The sequence below is a fragment of the Carlito syrichta genome, unplaced genomic scaffold (genome assembly GCF_000164805.1).
Source record: "Carlito syrichta isolate Samal-C Ts95f unplaced genomic scaffold, Tarsius_syrichta-2.0.1 Scaffold317479, whole genome shotgun sequence".
Taxonomy (NCBI): domain Eukaryota; kingdom Metazoa; phylum Chordata; class Mammalia; order Primates; family Tarsiidae; genus Carlito; species Carlito syrichta.
Genome location: NW_007261575.1, coordinates 792,049 through 814,236, shown reverse-complemented (window position 1 = coordinate 814,236; position 22,188 = coordinate 792,049). Strand labels below are relative to the sequence as shown.

The following is a 22,188-nucleotide window of genomic DNA, read 5'->3' as shown; positions in this document are numbered from 1 at the left end:
AGTCTGGGCGACAGAGTGAGACTCCGACTCAAAAACAAAACAAAACAAACCAACAAAAAAAGTTGAACGACTGTAGGGAAACCCGCTTTAACCTGTGAGACACTTGATAGACGTGAGGTGGTGGCGTCGCCTGAGCTTTAAAGAAGGAATAGTGCCCTGCCCTGAGTTAACCACATGAGGTCCTTTATTAAGCTGTTAAGAACATTTAGCTTCCAAGGAAAAATATCTTTGAAGTAGTGTTTTGCCTTTTCTAGGCTGATAAGCTTAGGAAGTTCTAGACTCTCATCATTGAAATTAAGATCCCTGGAATAAAAACGACGTGTTTTGTGCACAGCTATGTAGTCCCAGCATTTGAAAATGTGCCTGCCACATAGTAAATGCCCAGATTAGAGTGGATGAATGAATGAAGACAAAACCCTCAACTCTGAAGTTCATTCTGGATGTAGTAGATTTCCATCCTGTTTGAAAAGTGAATGAACGCTCATCTTTTTTGTCACATGTTTTGTATTCAGAACCATGCCACGAAAGGGAAACCTTTATGGTGCTGCTGCTGCAGCTTTTTTTTTTTTTTTTTTGAGTTAGTGTCTCATTCTGTCACCCAGGCTGGAGTACAGTGGCACGCTCCCAGCCACCGCAGCCTTGACCTGCTGGGCTCAGGCAATCCTTCCACCTCAGCCTTCCAAGTAGCTAGAACCACAGGTGCAGGTCACCATGCCCGGCTGATTTTTTTTTTTTTGAGTTGAAGAGTCTCACTGGGTCACCCAGACTGGAGTGCAGTGGCCGCTCCCGGCCACCGCAGCCTCGACCTGCTGGGCTCCGGCGATCCTTCCGCCTCAGCCTTCCAAGTAGCCGGAATTACAGGCTTGCGCTACCACGCCCGGCTGATTTTTTGATTTATTGTAGAGGTGAGGTCTCGCTGCCCAGGCGGGTCTCGAACCCGCGGGATCCAGGCAACCGGCTAATTTTTTGATGTATTGTATAGATGAGGTCTCACCAAGTTCCCCTGGTTAGTCTCAAATCCCAGGACTCAGGCAATCCTCTCACCTCCGCCTCCCAAAGTGCTGGGTTTACAGGCGTGAGCCAATGTGCCAGCGACACTTACTATTTACTGTAAAAATATCAGCATATTAAAGCAAATGTGGAATCAGAGGAAGGAAAAAGTAAACCTTTTACTCACTGTAAAACTTAACTGCCATAACTACTGTTAGTACTTGGAGTTGTGTCTTTGCGCCCTTCCCTTGCTCCCCTATCCCCCCTTTTTGATAACTATGACGTGTTCTATATTATTTTATGCATTTATGTTAGAGTCGGGGTCTTACTCTCGCCCAGACTGAAATGCAGTGACAGGATCATGCCTCACTGAAGCATCGAACTCCTGGGCTCAAGTAATCCCCCCTCCTCAGCCGTCCCAGTAACTGAGGCTATAGATGAACGCCACTGTGCCTCGTTAATTTTTTATTTTTTGTAGAGATGAGGTCTCACTATGTTGCCCAGGCTAGCCTCAAACTCTTAGGCTCAAGCGATCCTCCTGCCCCAGCCTCCCAAAATGCTAGGTTGACAGGCATGAACCACCACTCAGGCCTATATTTCTGTTAAATTTTTTCTACTTGATATTGTCAGAAGTGTCTTTTTTATTTTATTTTTTTAATTTTTAATTTTAAAGATGTGGGGTATAATCCAGGGTTAGGTATACAAATGTTCATTATGTAGGTACCCTTGTTGATGAGGTGTGCCCTCTCCCCCCCCCCGCAGTTTCCTACTACTGTCAATCTCTTTCTTATAGTGTTATGATAATTGTTCAAGTTCCGCTTGTGAGTGAGAACATATGATAGATACTCTCTTCTTTGTTTCTGTGGTAGATCACTGAGCATGATAGACTTTAAACCCATCCAAGTTGCTGCAAAGTCCATATGTTGTCCTTCTTTATGGCTGCACGATATTCCATTGTGTATATGTACCACATTTTAAAAAATCCAGTTTACCTTTGATGGGCAGCATGGTTGGTTCTATGTTTTTGCTATTGTGAATGAGCTGTAACAAACATACTTGTACAGGTATCTTTTTTGTAGAATGACTTGAGTTCCTCCGGGTATATTCCTAATAGGGGGCTGGCTGAGTCATGTAAGGTCAATTTCTAGTTCTTTCAGAAATTGCCACACTGTCTTCCACAGAGATTGCTCTAGTTAGCATTCCCACCAGTGGTGTAAAAGCGTTCCTTTTTCTCTGCGTCCTTGCCAGCATCTGTTGCTTGCTTTTTTTGTTTGTTTGTTTTTTGTTTTTGAGTTGGAGTCTCACTCTCACACAGGCTGGAGTGCTGTGGCACACTCACAGCCACTCCAGAGTCGACCTACTCGGCTCTGGCAATCCTTCCACCTCGGCCTTCCAAGTAGCCAGAACTATAGTTGCATGCTACCACACCTGGCTGATTTCTGATTTATTGTAGAAATGAAGTCTTGCCAAGTTGCCTGGGCTGGTCTTGAACCAGACAATCCACTCACTTCGGCCTCTCAAAGTGCTGGGATTACAGGCTGATCCACCGAACCCGGCCAATGATGGCCATTCTTACTGGGGTTAGGTGGTATCTCAATGTGGTTTTGATTTGCATTTCTCTGATTAGTGAGTCTAAGCACTCTTTCGTGTGTCTGTTGACTGCCTGTATATCTTCTCTTGAGAAGTGTCTGTTCGTGTGTTTTGCCCACATTTTATTTATTTATTTATTTATTTTGAGTTAGAGTCCCACTCTGTCGCCCAGACTGGAGTGCAGTGGCCGCTCCCGGCCACCACAGCCTCGACCTGCTGGGCTCTGGCGATCCTTCCACCTCAGCCTTCCAAGTAGCTGGAATTACAGGCATGCGCTACCACGCCTGGCTGATTTTTTTGATTTATTGTAGAGATGAGGTCTCGCTGCCCAGGCGGCTCGCGAACCCACGGGCTCAGGCAATCCACTTACCTCAGCCTCCCAAAGGCGCGGGATTACAGGCTGAGCCACCGAGCCCGGCTTGCCCACTTTTTAATGAGGCTGTTTGTTTTCTTCCTTTTGGTACTTTTGAGTTCCTTGTAGATCCTAGATGTCAGGCCTTTTTTTTTTTTTTTTTTTTGAGTTGGGGTCTCACTCCATTACCCAGACTGGAGTGCAGTGGCACATTCGTGGCCACCCCAGTGGTAACCTGCTGGGCTCTGGAGATCCTTCTGCCTCATCCTTCCAAGTAGCTGGAACTACAGGCACGTGCTACCACACCTGGCTAATTTTTTTTTAAAAATTTATTGTGGAGGTGAGGTCTCACCAAGTTGTCTGGGCTGGTCTCCAACCCACGGACTCACGCAATTCACTTGTCTCGGCCTCCCAAAGTGCTGGGATTACAGGCTGAGCCACCCAGCCCGGTCTAGGCCTTTGTCAGATATACTGTTGGCAATATTTTTTCTCATTCTGTGGGCTGTCTCCTTCCTCTCTTGATGGTTTCTTTTGCTTTGCAGAAACTTGTCAGTTTCATGAGGTCTTACTTGTCTATTTTATCTGTTATGGTTTGGGAACTTGGGGTTTTGATCAGGAATTGGTTGCCAGTTACAATTTCCATAATGCAGGTGTCTCCTGCATTTTCTAAGATTTTTATAGTTTGAGGTTTTACGTTTAGGTCTTTGATTCATTTAGAGTTAATTTTCGCGTAAATAAGGATCTTGTTTCAATCTTCTGCATGTGGTCAGCCAGTTTTCCCAGAACCATTTACTGATTAGGTTTTCCTCTCCCCAGTGATGGTTGTTGGAGACTTTGTCAAAGATGAGTTGGTTGAGAAATTGAGACTTTTCTTCTGGAATCTCTGTCCTGTTCCATTAGTCTGTATGCCTGTTCTTGTACCAATACCAGGTTATTTTGATGATTGTAGCCTTATAGTTTGAAGTCTGGAAGTGTGATACCTCCTGTTTTATTTCTTTTGCTAAGGATTGTTTTGACTATTCGTGGTCGTTTACGTTTCTGTTATTGTCATTTCCAGGTCTAAGAAGAATGATGTTGGTAATTTAATGGGTATTACGTTGAATCTGTAGATTGCCTTTGGTAGGATGGACATCTTAACGATATTGAGCATGGAATATTTTTCAATTTGTTTGTGTCTTTTTGGATTTCTTTGAGTAGTGTTTTGTACATCTTAACAATGTTGATTCCTTCTATCCATGAGCATGGAATATTTTTCAATTTGTGTACTTTTTGGATTTCTTTGAGTAGTTCTCATTTTATTTATTTATTTTTAATTAACTAATTTATTTTTTTGAGTTAGAGTCTCACTCCGTCGCCCAGACTGGAGTGCAGTGGCCACTCCTGGCCACCACAGCCGCGACCTGCTGGGCTCTGGCAGTCCTTCCCCTCAGCCTTCCAAGTAGCTGGAATTACAGGAGCGCACTACGATGCCCGGCTAATTTTTTTGATTTATTGTGGAGATGAGGTCTCACCAAGTTGCCCAGGCGGGTCTCAAACCCACGGGCTCAGGCAATCCACTCACCTCAGCCTCCCAAGGCATGGGATTACAGGCTGAGCCACCAAGCCTGGCTTGTAGTTCTCATTTTAAAGATCACTTCTGTGGTTAGAAGTGTCTATTTTAATGCGGGTCTTTGTAATCAAAATTAGAAATGGTCTGTTTGGTATCACTGTTTACATAACCAAATCTCTCTTTTTTATTGACATTTATATTACTTTTAATTTTTGTGATTTTAAGTTATACTGTGATAAACATCTTTAAATATATAACCTTTTTTATCTATGGCCATACCACCCTGAACGTACCCTGTCTCATCTGAATACTTAGCCTTTTATTGTCTTTATTGTTTCTTTAATTTAAAATCATAGAAGTGAAATTCTTGGATCAAAGATCAGGAACATCTTTCAGGTTCTAATACATATTTCTTAATTACTTTTCAAAAAAGTTGTGCTAATTTGTCCTCCTTCTAGAAATCTCTTCTCCCCTGTGAGATGTCTCAGTAACTCTCTTAGGTAGGTAGGGGAAGTATTATTGGCCTTTTATTACAGAAGTAGAAACAGTGGTGGAGATGGTGACTCATCTAAGTCAGATAGTAAAACTTAAATTACCATTCAAACCCAGAACCATGCTCGTTTTATTACTCTGCCTCAAATAAAGTTCTTTGTTGTAGGGAATAGATGCATTTTCCTTTCTTTGATATTTCTATCTGAAAACCAAGAAAAATATTTCCTTTGACTAATTATTTTCCTCTTTCCTCCCTCTTTATCCTGCTACAACTGACGAAGGTTAAATATCATTAGAAGGGAGGGGGAGAACTAGTGAGAAAAAAGACTAGGAAGCTGTGCCCCCCCCTTTAAAGAATCTACCTTTTAAAGGATTATTAGATTATGCCACAGATCCCATAATCTTGTCTCCATTACATGCATGAAGAATTGAATTAGGTTACTGAATTAAGTCCAGTATACATTTAAGCAATGAAACTGGGATTGGAATCTGGGTCAGTTTGATTCTGAAGTTTGGAGGAGGCAAAATAGTAAACTAAATTAAAATTTTTTGTTAAAACGTAAATTGAACCATAAGTGTTTGTTTTTTTGTTTTGTTTTGTTTTTTTGTTTTTTGAGTTGGAGCCTCACTCCATCGCCCAGACTGGAGTGCAGTGGCCGTTCCCTGCCACTGCAGCCTCGACCTGCTGGGCTCCGGCCATCCTTCTGCTTCAGCCTTCCATGTAGCTGGAACTACAGGTGCGCGCTACCACGCCCCACGCCCGGCTAATTTTTGATTTTATGTAGAGATGAGGTCTCATCAAGTTGCCCAGGCGGGTCACGAACCCACGGGCTCAGGCAATCCACTCACCTCAGCCTCCCAAAGTGCTGGGATTACAGGCTGAGCCACCGAGCCCAGCTAACCATAAGTGTTTGTAGTGCCAGACAATATTATGGGTCCTAAACTGTTACTTGAGGAAAGCTCACCTTGTGGAAAAGGGGAGCAGTCAAAAGAGGAAGAAACCTTGAGACCTCTGAAAAGCAGCTCTTCACTCACCTGAACCCTTGTGGCCTTGCAAAATCAAAGATTAAAAAATTACTCATTTGCTTAGTCCCTAAATAAGACCTGATATTAAGTCCTGTGTGTGTGTGTGTGTGTACGTGTGTGTGTGTGTGTGTGTGTGTGTGTGTGTATGTGTGTGTGTTTGTGTACTCCACCCCCGTTTTGAGAAATTGTCTACTTTTTCCTTGTAGCTCCAATCTACCTCGTTACCTATCATGGTCACTTAGTATACCATTGTTTTTTGTCTTTTTTTTAGAAAGCAGGATTTATTAAGAGGACAGAAAAGCTTCCACAGTGGGAGAGGTTCTGAAAGGGTTGCCCGTTTTTTGTTTTTTCCAAAATTTCAGATTTATTGTAGACATTAATAAGCAAATTTTAAAGTTTATATTAAAATGCAAAGCACCTAGAATAGCCACATAACAAGAAAGTCAGAGAACTTATTCCTATTACCAAGGTACAATAATCAAGACAGTACAGTAGTGATGTAAATTTAGACACAGAGGTCAGTGCAATAGAATGAGGCCAGAATTGACATGGGCATACATAGCCAGTTGATTTTCATTTGAAAATGTTACAATACTTTTTACTTTTTTTTTTGAGTTGGAGTCTCACTCCTTCACCCAGACTGGAGTGAAGTGGCCGCTCCCGGCCACCGCAGCCTCGACCTGCTGGGCTCCAGCGATCCTTCCGTCTCAGCCTTCCAAGTAGCTGGAACTAAAAGCACGCGCTACCACGCCCGGCTCATTTTGATTTATTGTAGAGATGAGGTCTTGCCAAGTTGCCCAGGCGGGTCTCGAACCCGCGGGCTCAGGCAATCCACTCACCTCAGCCTCCCAAAGGTGCGGGATTACAGGCTGAGCCACTGAGCCCGGCTTTTTATTTTTATTAACAAGTAAAAATTGTATATTGTAATTGACAAGTAAAAGTTGTGTGATGTTTTAATATATGTATACATAGTAGAATGACTCAAGCTATTTAGCATATACACATTACCTCACTTTTTTTGTGACGAGAGCACTTAAAATCTCTTAGCATTTTTCATATATACAATATGTTATTAATTGTAGTCACCATAATGTACAATATCTCTTGAATTTTTCCTATCTGAATGAAGGTTGTATCTTTTTTTTTACTGTTGGGGAGCTCAGTCTGCTGCCCATCTGGAGTGCAGTAGTAGGATTATGACTCACCACAGCCTTGACCTCCTGGACTCGTCAATCCTTCCACCTCAGCCTTCGAAGTATCTGGGATTACACGCATGTGCTATCAAGCTTTGTATTACCAAGCTGGCTAATGCGTGTAGTCCCAGGTACTTCGAAGGCTGAGGTGGAAGGATTGACTTTTTTATTTTGTGGAGATGAGGTCTTACTGTGTTTCCCAAGCTGATCTCAAACTCAGGTGATCCTCTCACCTCAGCCTCCCAAAGTGCTGGGATTATAGGTGTGAGCCACGGTACTTAGCCGATTGTATCTTTTGACCTACATCTACCAGCCTCTGATAACTACCATTTTATCTTATGTTTATGAGTTTGACTTTCTTATACTCTACATGTAAGTGAGATTATATGGTATTTGTTTTTTTGTGCCTGGGTTACTGGGATCAATCAACAGTGTCCTCCAAGCTTATCAATGGTGTTATGAATGGTAGAATTTGTTCTTTTTTATGGCTAAATGGTATTTCATTGTGCTTATATACCACATTGTCTTTATCATCTGTTGATAGACACTTAGGATGATTCCATATGTTGGCTATTGTGAATAATGTTGCAGTGAACATGGGTGCAGATATTTCTTTGACATACTGATTTCATTTCCTTTGGATATCATAGTAGTGGGATTGCTGGATTATAAGGTCATTTTATTTTTCGTTTTTGGAGGAACCTTTGTATTGTTTTTCCAAAATGACTGTACTAATTTACATTCTCACCATCAGTGCCAAAGGGTTTCCTTTTCTCTAAATCCTTACTAATACTTGTTATGTTTTGTCTTTTTGACAATAGCCTTTTTAAGAAATATGAGGTGATAACTCATTGTAGTTATAATTTGCATTTCTCTGATGATAGGTTTAACATTTTTCCATGTACCTGTTGGCCATTTCTGTGTTGTCTTTTGAGAAGTGTCTATTTGGGTCCTTTGCCCTATTTTTGACCAGGTTACTTTCCTATCCATTGTGTAATTTTAGTACTGTATGTGCCTTCAGGACAGGTGCTTACCTAGTTATATGGATCCATTTCTTAAAAAATAATGTATTTGCAGTAGCTTGTAACTGTATGGTATATTAAGAATAACAAAAAGAAAAAAAGCAAAGGGAAATAGATGTAGAAGAGTAAGAAGGGATCTGAGGAAAGTTAATAAATAGAAGAGTTCGTTTGATAATACCTTACACTAAAGCTGGGTATAGTGGCTCAGGCCTCTAATCTCAGCACTTTGGAAGGCAAAGGTGGGAGGATCGATTGAGGCCAGGAGTTCAAGACCTGCCTGGGCAACATAGCAAGGTCTCCTCTCTACAAAAAAGTTTAAAAATTATATGGGTGTGGTGGTGTGTACCTGTAGTTCCAGCTACTCGGGTGGTTGAGGCAGAAGGATCTCCTGAGTCCAGGAGGTCTAGGCTGCAGTGAGCTGTGGTCGTGCAGCTGCACTCCAACTTGGGTGACAGTGCAACCTTGGCTCAACAACAACAAAATAACTTTACACTAATGCTGAGCCGTGGAATCAGCTTTGAGTTTCCTAGTGCTCAAAATAGAAATACATATAATTGATTCAAAATCCACAATGTCTATAAAATAAAAACATTCCAACTGCTAGGGAAGCAAAGCTTTGATTTGAGAAAAATTTCTCCAGCTTCCTCACAAATCCTGAGTGATGACATTAGTGCCATCTTTACAGATAGGAAAGGCTGCTTCTTATCCTGTTGTTGATACAAGGTAGAGTGTCATTTAGGGTAATGCAAGCTGCTTTATGATCAGCACCACCCAAATTTTTGTAGAAATATCTTACTCAAGAACAGTATTGGGTGTCCCTTGTCTGTGGGTGATTCAGGGACACAGCCATCATATACAGTGCCAAAACACAAATCTTTAAAGGTAATTTTCAAAGTTTCATCAATTTATTAAGGTACTTAGTTTTGACTGATTTAATCCATGGGTGCAAATTACCTGTTGTTCAGAGACAGTGAAATAAAATAATTAAAAAAAAATTACCTGTGATCATTTTGGGTAGGTAGTGATTTTATGCACTCCAGGTTAGCCCTTCATAACTATATCTTAATACTGGCTTTTAAGAGAAATTGGGCAGCAGTTTGAAGCTGACTTGAGGACAAGAGGGATTTGTATTGCCTATTTAAAAGGAAGAACCATATGCTTTAAAAATTAACCCAGAAAAAAAGTGGGATTGCAGTTCTTATGAAAAGGCCAAAGACAGAGGAAATATATCTATATTCAAGGGCAGGCTGTTACAAACACATGAAAGACTTTAGTTTGTATCTGAAGATTTTTGGACTAAAAACATGAAAAGGAAAGTGTACAATGTCTTGAATAAAGGCATATTGAGTAATAGTCTAAATATATTTACATTTCTCAAATATCAGTGCTACAGAATATTTAGAAAAATTATGAATTCAAGAAATAATTTTTATATAGAATTATAGATGAAGCAAGGAAAACAGAGCTAGTTTATGTCTTAATTAAATAATGTTAAATTTATGGATTACAGGCTGAGCCACCGAGCCCATGAATCATTTTTAATATCTAATATTCCCAGTTCATATTCTGAGTACTCTAAATGTTTAAAAATGTTTCTTGTGTGTGTGTGTGTGTGTGTGTGTGTGTGTGTGTGTGTGTGTGTGTTTGTGTGTCTGGGTCTCTGTCACCTAGGCTGAAGTGCAGTGGCATGATCATAGCTACTGCAGTCTCGACCTGCTGGGCTGAGGTGATCCTTCTACCTCATCCTCCCAAGTTGCTGGACTACAGGCCTATGCCACCACGCCTGTCTAATTTTTTGATTTATTGTAGAGACAAGATCTCGCCATGTTGTCCAGGCTATTCTGGATCTCCTGGGCTCAGGCAGTCCTCTCGCCTCGACCTCTCAAAGTGTTGGGGTTACAGGTGTGAGCCACCATACCCAGCCAAAAAATGTCTTTTTATAGTTGATTTGTTTAAATCAAGATCCAGCAGGGTCCTCACATGAAACTTAAAAAAAAATATTTCCTACTTGTTTTCAATTTAAAGCACTTTAACAAACCCCTTCTCCAGTCTCTAGTTTTTCTGCAGTTGACTGTTGAAGAAATCAATTAGGTTTTTATTTAATATTCCACATTCCTGAGTTGTCTGTGCTTTTATGTTGTTATTTGACTTGTTTTATCTCTATACATACCTATAAACCAGAAGTTTGCTTTAAAGGATTAATTTGATTTAGTTTCAACTTCTCTGGGGTTGGGAGGCAAAGAATACTTTGTAGGTGGTACTGGTACTTCGTGTCACATTACATTGGGAGGCACATGATATATAAATGTCTCACCTGCTCATGGCAGTGCTAACATTGAATGCGTGGGATTCAGGAGGTTTTAATTGGGTCCCTTCATGAGGAAGTTTGGTCTGATTTGCCATTCTTACTGTATTAGAGCTGTAATCTAAACTTTAAAGAACAACTTGGCCTCATCAGCTAGAGCTGTTTGGGTACCCTGAAATAGCATTGGTACAAGAAATAAAAATGATCTGTTCCTTCCTTTTAATTTGTCAGAGTTTAGAGTATGAAATTGGTGCCCTAGTTCACTCCAATGGTGAGCTATATGAGTTTTTATTAGTAGAATTTTTGAAGATTTGGATATCACTGGTCTAGATCTTTTAGTTGTCTTTAATGTAAACATTAGTCTAGATTAGATTAGTTCATCACTACCTGAAGCAGAAGGCTTTTCTCTTATCTGTACATTGTTGTACTGTTTCATTTTAGACAGAGCATGTGTATTTTTTTTTTAACTTTTATTTATTTTAAAGATGTGGGGTACAATTCAGGTATACAAATGTTCATTATGCAAGTACCCTTGAGATGAGGTGTGCCTCCCCCCCCCCGCAGATTCCCACTAATGCCAGTCCTGCTTCCCCCAAGCGTGTGTCTTTTAATTTTAATATAAATGAAAATGTTAACTGCTTTTCCATTTCTCATTTTTTGGTTGTGAAGTTTCACAGTTCATGTGCTCTTTAGTCATTTGTATTTTTTCCTTTTGATTGTTTATCCTTTTTTGCGTTTTCTCTTTGTTGATCTTTGTCTTGATTTTCTCTGTGATCTGCTTTCATTTTTAAAAGTGATTGTTTTAGATGAGGTGATAATAGATATAAAGATTCTTTTTTTTTTTTTTGAGTTGGAGTCTCACTCTATCCCCCAGACTAGAGTGCAGTGGCTGCTCCCAGCCACCGCAACCTCGACCTGCTGGGGGCTCCAACGATCCTTCCGCCTCAGCCTTCCAAGTAGCTGGAACTACAGGCGCATGCTACCACTGCCCGGCTAATTTTTTGATTTATTGTAGAGCTGAGGTCTTGCCAAGTTGCCCAGACGAGTCTCGCACCCGCGGGCTCAGGCAATTCACTCACCTCAGCCTCCCAAGGTGCGGGATTACAGGCTGAGCCACCGAGCCCGGCTTAAAAATTCTTTAATATAGATCTTTTGTATAGCACAGCTATTCTTATCTCAGTATTGTAAAATATTAACCTCTATTTTCCTGTAGTTTGTTTTTACTTATTTAAATATCTAATCTATATGAACATAAGTGTTATGTTAATGCTTTGCTTTAAATAAGTGATAATTTTTATGTTGATATGAAATAATGTGCCTTTTTATCTGGGTGGGTCCTGTTGATGTCCCATCTAATCACTAGTGTTTGTAGGTGGTACATAGTAGCAGAAAAAACAGCCTTGCTAACAAAGAGGTAATTTGAATAGATATTGATGCTATATTAATTATGGAAAGGCCAACATTTAAAAATACTGAGTCTTATATTTCCTAGACAAATAAGTATAGTAATTATCATTACTTTCATATTTTTATAAACTTGAATAATAAATTTATTTTCTTTGTATAATAATTGATTTTATTTCTCTTATTTTGGATAGACACTTGGCATTTCATCTGAAGAAAAATTTGTTATTACAACAACAAATAGGAAAGAAATTACCTGTGATAATTTTGGTAGGTAAACAGTGTTATTAAGTTCATGCTTAATGTGTTCTAGTACATGATAGAGTCGTAACTTTTATTACACAGATATGGAATCTGTTAATGATTTTGGTTAATTTATTGGAATGAGGGAGGAAACTGGCTATATGTCCATAGTTTGCTCAGAGGTCATATTTTTCAGGCTTGATGTAGAAAAATAGTTAATACTTGTTATGGCTACAGAAGATGAGTCTGCCTAGCACAGATCTTCTGTTCCCTAACCAACTTGAATTCTTCCATGATCATTTTTTACCCAATTAGTTTTCAAAACCTGCTGGTTTTTCATGCCTGTTTTCTACTAAATGTAACCATTCTTCGTTAATGTTGATACTACTCTATTGTAGATCCTCATCTGATTTCCTGTGGTAGTTTAACTTAATAAGAATTTCAAATGAATAGAAGCATTTGTGTTTGTTCCACTGATACCTTTTTCTTTCCTTTTTTTTTTTGAGTTGTGGAGTCTCACTCTGTTGTCCAGGCTGGAGTGCAGTGGCATGCTTATGGCTACCGCAGCCTCAACCTGCTGGGCCAGAAGATCCTTCCGCCTCAGCCTTCCAAGTAGCTGGAACTGCAGGTGTGCAATATCACACCTGACTTATTTATTTATTTATTTTTTTGGAGCTGGAGTCTCACTCTGTTGCCCAGACTGGAGTGCAGTGGCACGCTCCCGGCCACTGCAGCCACCGCAGCCTTGACCTTCTGGGTTTTGGCGATCCTTCCACCTCAGCCTTCCAAGTAGCTGGAACTACAGGCAAGCGCTAACACGCCCGGCTAATTTTTTTGATTTATTGTAGAGATAAGGTCTCACCAAGTTGCCCAGGCGGGTCTTGAACCCTCGAACTCAGGCAATTCACTCACCTCAGCCTCCCAAAGCACGGGATTACAGGCTGAGCCACTGAGCCCAGCTGACTTATTTTTATTTATTATCTTTTTGTAGAGATGAGGTCTTACTAAGTTGTGCAGGTTGGTCTCAAGCCCTGGACACAGGTAATCCTCTAGCCTCTGCCTCCCAAAGTGCTGGGATTCGTTGATATCTTTAGCATCATTGAATTTATAGGTAAATGATTGTTTGAGACTTTGCCTGTACCATCGTTAAAGATATTTTACAGATATAATTTGTATATTAAAAATTATAAGTTCATTAAGTTTCTGGTGCTGACCCAAGATTTTAACTGTTGATTACAGATGAAACTGTTAAAGATGGAGCTACCCTATACCTGCTACAGTCAGTCAATCAGTTATTATCAGTGGCTACAAAAGAACGAATTGACTTCTTACCCCACTATGACACACTGGTTAAAAGTGGCATGTATGAATATTATGCAAGTGAAGGACAAAATCCTTTGCGTAAGTATTCCATTCATAGTACTTTTGGTAAACTTACTTTCTTTTATCGCCTATCCCATTCCTTCACTCCCTATAAATCTCATTCTACTTTATTAGAAGACTGACCACTCATTAAAGCTAACCTATTGATAGAGCTCATTCCTTTTCAACTCATAAAGGGTCTTGTACCTATATATCTTTCCATCTCCTGTATCCTCTCCTGATTTATTCTTCCTGGCCTCCTAAAGACCTTTCCCAGTCAAGAAAATACTTGTTTTACCTTGCAGATTTATATAGCCAAATTGTGTGAGTAAGTGGTTTGTGTTCTTGTCTCCATGTCTTCATCTTATTCTTTCACCTTTACTGCTTGCTGGTTTTTGTTTTATCTCTGGACTATTGGCTAGTGATCTTTTTTTTTTTTTTTTGAGTTGGAGTCTCACTCTGTCACCCACACTGGAGTGCAGTGGCACGCTCCCGGCCTCTGCAGCCTCGACCTGCTGGGCTCTGGTGATCCTTCCACCTCAGCCTTCCAAGTAGCTGGAACTACAGGTGTGCGCTACCACACCCGGCTAATTTTTTGATTTATTGTAGAGATGAGGTCTTGACAAGTTGCCCAGGTGGGTCTCGAACCTGCAGGCTCAGGCAGTCCACTCACCTCAGCCTCCCAAAGCATGGGATTACAGGCTGAGCCACTGAGCCCTGCTACCAAATCCTCTTTCTCTGGATCCTTCCAAATTGTTTAGTACTACTTAGATGTGCATTATAAACTTTTGTATTAAAACTGTTTTTTTTTATTATATATGCATTTTTAGGAAATTAGAATGTGTAGATGAGCTAAAAGAACATAAAGAGCATCTCTGCCACTCAGATATACCCATCACTAACATTTGGTGTTTATCATTTCAGACCCTTTCATATTAATTTTTAAAATGGTTTTCTATTGTGCATACTTCTTTAACTTACTTTTTGTTTAAAAATAAAGGGAACATCTTTAATATATATGTCTATATATACATTGGTGTTATTTAGATAATTTATTTGAATAGTGTTTTATTATTAAGCATTTAGGTTTTTTATGTTTTTATTAATCTTTATGGTAAATCTTTGTGCACATCCTTACCTTTACTACTACCATTACTATTGACTGCTGTGCCAGCCACTGTGCCAAATACTTTCTGAGCGTTATCTCGTTTAATCTTTTATCCTGTGTGGTTAAGGCCATTCTTTTCGTAAGTAGTAGACCCAGAGTTTAAGCTGTAACAGAGTGACATCAGAGCTTGAACTCATAACCAGTATGTTTATTACCTCCAATGTTGTTCTTTTCATACAAAATAGCTCTTACTTCTCTCATCTTTTTTTGTGCGTGAAAAATCAGGATTTATTGAGAGGACAGAAAATCTCTCACAGTGGTAGGGGACCAGAAGGGGTTGCACCTTCTCTCATCTTAAAAATGCCATAATCTTCCTTCCTCCACTGTCTACTGCCCAGTGTTTTGCTACTGTTTATAGCAAAACTCCTTGAAAGAGTGGACTGTATTCACTATCAGCAGTACTTCTCTTCCTCCCATTCTTCCTACTTACTCTAACCAGGCATTTGCCCCTACCACTCTGCTGTGCCTGTTATTCAGGGTCATCAGTGACTAAATCCAGTGATCGGTTTTCAGTTTGCATTTTACTTGAGGTATTGACATAGTTTTATCTCTTCTTCCTCTTTGATATAATTCTTCTAGTTGGCCTTTGAGAGACCATACTCTTGATTTTTTTCTTTTTTGAGACAAGGTCTCGCTCTGTTGCCCTGGCTGGATGCTATCATAGCTCACTGAAACCTCAAACTCCTGGACTCAAGCAATCTTCCTGCCTTAGCCTCCCAAAACTCTGGGATTACAGGCATGAACCAACCTGCTGGTCTTGATTTTCTTCTTACCTCACTGTCTGTCCTCTTTTTTTTCTCTCACCACATTCTTTTTTTTTTTTTTTTGAGTTAGTGTCTCACTCTGTCACCCAGGCAGGAGTTCAGTGGCATGCTCACACCACCCCAGCCCCGACCTGCTGGTCTCCAGTGATTCTTCTGCTTCAGCCTTCCAGGTAGTCAGAACTACAGGCATGTGCTACCATGCCCAGCTAATTTTTTTATTTACTGTAGAGACGAGATCTTGCCAAGTTACCTGGGCTGGTCTCAAACCTGCGGGCTCAGGCAATCCACTCCCTTGGCCTCCCAAAGTGCTGGGATTACACGCTGAGCCACTGAGCTTGGCCTCTCTCCACCTTCTTAATGTTAAAGTGCTTTAGTCTTGGTTCTTAATCTTTTGTCTTACTTCCTCACTTAGTGGTCAGGCCCTATCTCATTGCTCTAAATACCATCTTTATGGAAGTGACTCTCAAATGGAGGTGGCAAGAAATGGTCATTTTTTAGTTAAATATTGAAAATGGCACCAGACATCTCTTGAATTCCAGTTTTGTCCATCCAACTGACCATGTAGCATCTCCACTAGGATGTAAAAATAGGAACCCTGATATTTCCACTGAATTCTGTGTCACACATAGTTTTCCCCATCTGAATTGATTGTCACTTTGTCCTTTTAGTTGCTTGGGCCAGAAATTAAATTGATTCTTCTTTGTCTCATATATCTGTTAGAAAATCCTGATGGTTCTGTCTTCAATATGTATCTAAAAGTGACCATTTCTCACCATTTTTATTGCTACCACATGGTCTGAGCCCCATCATATCACCAGATTACACAATGGACTCCTAACTGGCATCTCTCTTTTAATTCCTCTCCATATAAAGTTTGAGAAGTCAGACTGTCCTTCTGCTTCCCATTTCACTAAGCGTAAAAACCAAAGTCCTTAACAGTTACCTGCAAGGCCTTATTAGCTCTGCTTTGTGCCTCTGATTTTGTTTTTGCATCCTTTCTTGCTTGTTCACTTCCCTTCAGTGCCAGCCATATTCTCAACTTAAGGCCCTCTGCCCAGAATACACTTCCTCCAGATAGCCTCAGATTCCCTCACCTCATTCAGGTCTGTTTATCTGTCACCGTCTCACCAAAACTTATTCTAATCACCCTATTTAATTGCAGTGGTGTTCCTTCTGTGTCTTTACTGTAAATTGATCCCTTTTCTCTGTTTTGTTCTTTTCTCCATAGCACATACCATCTTCTCATATTATAGAATTATGACATATAATTTATTATGATTTTATTTTATATCTTTCTACATTAGAATGTTAAATCCATAAGAACATAACATTTGTTTGTTTTGTTCAGTTCTAGGAACAACATATGTACATAGTAGGTGCTTAAATATTTGAATATTAAATGAATCTTTAATTCTCTCTCTGGGGATAAATTTCTAAATGTATAATTGTAGAGTCAACAGAGATATTCAATATATAAGACTTTTTGTATACTTTGTTTAATTACTCTTCAGATTGAGCGTATCTTTTTTTTTTTTTTTTTTTTTGAGTTGGAGTCTCACTCTGTCGCCTAGACTAGAGTGCAGTGGCCACTCCTGGCCACCGCAGCCTCGACCTGCTGGGCTCCGTTGATCCTTCTGCCTCAGCCTTCCAAGTAGCTGGAACTACAGGCGCGTGCTACCACACCCGGCTAATTTTTTATTTTATTGTAGAGATGAGGTCTCGCCAAGTTGCTCAGGCGGTCTCGAACCCACGGGCTCAGGCATTCCACTCACCTCAGCCTCCCAAAGGCGCGAGATTACAGGCTGAGCCACTGAACCCGGCGATCGTATCATTTTTTATTCCTACTTTTTTTTTTGAGTCTGGAGTTTCCTCTGTTGCCCAGGCTAGAGTGCAGTGGTACAGTCATGACTACCACAGCCTCTACCTGCTGTGCTCAGGCAATCCTTCTACCGCAGCCTTCCGAGTAGCGGGACTTACAGGTGCACACCACCACACCTGGCTAAGTTTTTGATTTGTTGTGGAGATGAGGTCTTGCTTAAGCTAATCTCGAACCCCTGGACTCAGAAAATCTTCTCGCCTCTGCCTCCCAAAGTGTTGGGATTACAGGCGTGAGCCACTGTGCCCGGCTACATTCCTACCATCATTATCCAGATAAGCAAAGAACCTCAGTGTTTAAATTCTTGCTTTGATTCTTGTGACTTTATTGCATATTCCTTGGTCTTTCCCTACCTCTGTTTCTCTGCTTCTGGTTCTTCTTGATTCTTGTAGACATTTAAGTCATGCTGATCTTTTTATACTTTTTTCTTTGTAAACTTATCCAAGCCTTGACTATTGTGCCAAATTTAATGAAGAAAAAAATCTTTATTTCTGGCTGTCTATAGTCTCTCAGCCATGCAGTTTCTGCTCCAGCTCCCTCTCTATTCATTGAACTTGATGTGGTAGGACATTATATCTAAGCTGAATTTTCCCTTTGTGGAAAATATGACCATGTATCCTGTTTTCTAGAGGTAGGAACTCAAACACATCTTGAATTTTTTTCCCCCTCTTCTTTTTTATCTAATCAGATACTAAGTTCCACTCATTTTTTCCTTTCAAATATCTCTTACTGGCTGGGCGTGGTGGCTCACACCTGTAATACCAGCACTTAGGGAGACTGAGACAAAAGGATTTCCTGAGCCCAGGATTTCGAGACTAGCCTGGGTAATGAGGCAAGACTTCACCTCTATAATAAATAAAAAGATATAGCTGAGCCGGGCTCGATGACTCAGCCTGTAATCCCAGCACTTTGGGAGGCTGAGGTGAATGGATTGACTGAGCCCGCGGGTTCGAGACCTGCCTGGGCAACTTGGTGAGACCTCATCTCTACAATAAAATCAAAAATTGACTGGGCGTGGTAGCACGCGCCTGTAGTTCCAGCTACTTGGAAAGCTGAGGTGGAAGGATCGCCTGAGCCCAGCAGGTTGAAACTCTTGTGGCCATGATCGTGCCACTGCACTCCAGCTTGGGTGACAGAGTGAGACTCCAGCTCAAAAAAAAATCTCTTACTAAGTTTCTTTTTCTTTTCTTCCCATTCCCTACCATATCCCTTCTTTATCTTCTGGTGTTATTACCCTTAGCAAGATCCTTGTGCATATCTGATTTGTGGTAACCTCCTTGCAATTAGTTTATAAACAAAGCTGGATCTTGAGTGTTGAGGGTGAGTGGAAGTGTTTGCTGGAGTGCTACTCTGTGAACTAATTACATCTTTAGTGGGGTTAAACATCTGTGGAATAAGAGACATAAATATATGTTCCTTTTCTTTTTAAGTAAGGGATTAAAATCAGGAAATAGTTTGAGTAGTGATTTTGAAGAAAGGAGAATATTTGCTAATGTTGAGCAAGTGGTAAATTGGATGTCAAGTTGGCATGACAGGAAATCCGTAGTAGTTCTTTGTCAGTTAAACAGATGTATTCTGCCATTTGAAAAGTTTCTGTATCCAAATATGTTTGCTTTACTCTGGACTTTTGCATGATGTAATTACATATCACAGACTATTTGATTTTATGGTTATGGTCTTCTGTTTGTCTCTCAATGTCTGTATGTCTGTCTTTAGATTATTGAAGCCAGGAATCATGGCTGGCTGACTCATGCCATCTAGTGCCATGCAAGTACTGGTTGATGACTGCTTTTTTATGCTGGTGGTGATTGATGATGATGACTATTATGTGTTGTATCATTAGGATAAGGATAAAACTTTAATTCTAGCTCTTTGGAAAATAAAAGTGATGAATTAAGGTACTGGAGAATTTCTTCTACTTTAAACTTTTATATGAAGTACATGGGAGGAAAAAGTTAAGCAATAATGTTTTCTTAATCTCTTTCAGCATTTGCTCTTGCGGAATTAATTGACAATTCATTGTCTGCTACTTCTCGTAACATTGGTATTAGAAGAATACAGATCAAATTGGTAAGAAAATAGTAGTATGAAGCAATTTAACTTTTCCTTTTATAAGAGTAGTGTAAGTTCATTGGAGAAAAATTAGAAAACAAAGATAAACTAAAAGTAGAAATAATTGTCAGCTGTCTCTTCATCCATTGTTAGAACTTTTTCACGTGTCCTTTTTTCTAAGCACATATGTGTACATGTATGTGAACATTTTGTTTTTTGTAATCTTCTACTTTCCCTTAACATACACATTGTTAACATTTGCCGTATCTTGAATATTCTGGAATTTAGTATTCCATTGTTCAGAGTGGTTCATTGGTTATAATGTAAATTATGTAGTGTTCTATTGTTAAACATTTAGAATTTTTTCTATATTTTTGCCATTGGAAGCAATGCTGGAATTATAAACATTCTTAACACATCCTTGTACACATCTCTCATTATTTCCGTAAGTTAAATTCTGAGAAATGGCCGGGCTCGGTGGCTCAGCCTGTAATCCCAGCGCTTTGGGAGGCTGAGGTGAGTGGATTGCCTGAGCCCGCGGGTTCGAGACCCGCCTGGGCAACTTGGCGAGACCTCATCTCTACAATAAATCAAAAACTTGCCGGGCGTGGTAGCACGCGCCTGTAGTTCCAGCTACTTGGAGGGCTGAGGCAGAAGGATCGTCGGAGCCCAGCAGGTTGAAGCTGCGGTGGCAGGAGCGTGCCACTGCACTCCAGTCTGGGCCACAGAGTGAGACTCCAACTCAAAAAAAAAAAAAAAAAAAAATTCTGAGCAATGGAATTTCTAGGCTAAGGGACATGAAGAGTTTTGAGGCTTTTGATACATACAGCTGAAGCGCCTTTCAGAGCGTTAATTTACGATTCCATCAGCAATGTATGAGTGAGCCCATCGAATCACTTTTTTCATATTTAACTTTTTAAATATTTAACATTAACTATTTCATGTTTTAAATATTGATTTGACTTTTCCTATCTTTTTGAACTTATTTTGTTTCATAGCTTTTTGATGAAACACAAGGAAAACCTGCTGTTGCAGTGATAGATAATGGAAGAGGAATGACCTCTAAACAGCTTAACAACTGGGCTGTGTATAGGCTGTCAAAATTCACAAGGCAAGGTGACTTTGAAAGGTTAGAAAACCTTACTTTTTTATTGATAGATATGTATTTGAATAAGGATAAAAACTCTAATATGCCTTTAGATACATATCATACATTGGAAGTTTTAATGTTGTCAGCAATTTTATTTAGGTTTTATATTACAGAGTTTTATGATCAATACTCAGAAATAGTCAGATCTATATAATATTATGCCTTTCCATTGAACAGCTCTTTTTGCATTTCCTGAGGTGTGTAGAAGTTATATTGATATGTTGAGTACCTTAGAACTTTTCCCCTTTCCTTGCTAACTCTGTGCAGCCTCTAGAGCAATAGAATGATGGCCTTAGAAATTACTTTATACCACTTAGAAAATGTCTAAAACTACATGTTGTTCAGTGGAGTTTACTATTACTACTTTCAGAGCTCTGTTTTGTAAAACATTCATTTAAGATTATTGGGGAGTAGAATCTTGTCATGTGTTTTGTATCGGAATATGCTTGAAGAAAATATCCTGAATGAGAACGTCATAGAGAAAACAAAATATGTTAAAAGCCATCAGAGATGAGAAGATTTAGATTCTTGTGATATTAGTGGAACTCTAGTAAGAAGAGCTTTGACTCACAAGTCTTTTGATATTTGGGAAGAATTGCTTGGTAGTCTTATTAAGTAGTTAGTGTTTGTTCATAACCTGTTTTGCTCTTTGCTATATCAGTAAAAGTCACCCACATTAAAAATCAATCTCAGTGTGTTAAAATTAATGTAGTTAGGACATTTGCCTTTTCACTTCTAAAATTTTAGCACCCTCAGAATTTTCGTCAACTGAGTAAAGACTGTAGTAAAGAGCAAAGACTCTGGTATTATTAGGTCTGGTTTGAATTCTAACCTTGCCACTTACATGTATGTACATGTACTTTTCTGTGCCTCAGTTTATATATCCATAAAATAGGGATAATATCCTATAAATGACCGGGCTCAGTGGTTCAGCCTGTAATCCCACGCTTTGGGAGGCTGAGGTAAGTGAATTGCCTGATCCCGGGTTCATGACCCGCCTGGGCAACTTGGCAAGATCTCATCTCTACAATAAATCAAAAAAATAAGCCAGGTGTGGTAGCATGCGCCTGTAGTTCCAGCTATTTGGAAGGCTAAGGCGGAAGGATCGCCAGAGCCCAGCAGGTGAAGGCTGCAGTGGCCAGGAGCGTGCCACTGCATTCCAGTCTGGGCAACAGAGTGAGACTCCAACTCAAAAAAAAAAAAAAATATATATATATATATATATATATATATATATATATATACGTATATAAATATATACGTATATATATATCCTATATTTTACAAAGACTGAGTTATTACCTGTAAAATCCTTAAGACAGAAACTGGCGTATGATAAGCAATCAGTAAATATAAGTCTACAGGTGCATGCCACCGTACCTGGCTAATTTTTTGATTTTTTTTTTTTTTTTAGAGACGAGGTCTTACTATGTTGCCCAGGCTGGTCTTTCACCCCTGGACTCGAGCAATACTTCCTTCTCGGCCTCCCAAAGTGGTGGGATTCCAGGCTTGAGCCACCACGCCCATTCTTTCTTAGAATGTAAAAAATTGCTTCTGTTTTGCTTCTTTCGAGATTGTTTTTGTCACTGACTTTTGACAGTTTAATACTAATATGTCTAGGTGTGGATCTTTTTTTTTTTTTTTTTTTTG

At 39.8% G+C, this 22,188-nt stretch overlaps 1 protein-coding gene across 1 annotated transcript in view; it reads left to right on the top strand.

Annotated features, from left to right (window-relative positions):
* Nucleotides 1-22,188, top strand: part of SMCHD1 (structural maintenance of chromosomes flexible hinge domain containing 1) — a 144,605-nt gene that overhangs the window by 833 nt on the left and 121,584 nt on the right. Inside the window, exons 2-5 of the mRNA XM_021707416.1 lie at nucleotides 12,118-12,193; nucleotides 13,406-13,567; nucleotides 19,324-19,406; nucleotides 20,387-20,517. Coding sequence (XP_021563091.1) covers nucleotides 13,528-13,567; nucleotides 19,324-19,406; nucleotides 20,387-20,517 — 254 coding nt within the window. The 5' untranslated portion in view covers nucleotides 12,118-12,193; nucleotides 13,406-13,527. The remainder of the gene's footprint in view (nucleotides 1-12,117; nucleotides 12,194-13,405; nucleotides 13,568-19,323; nucleotides 19,407-20,386; nucleotides 20,518-22,188) is intronic.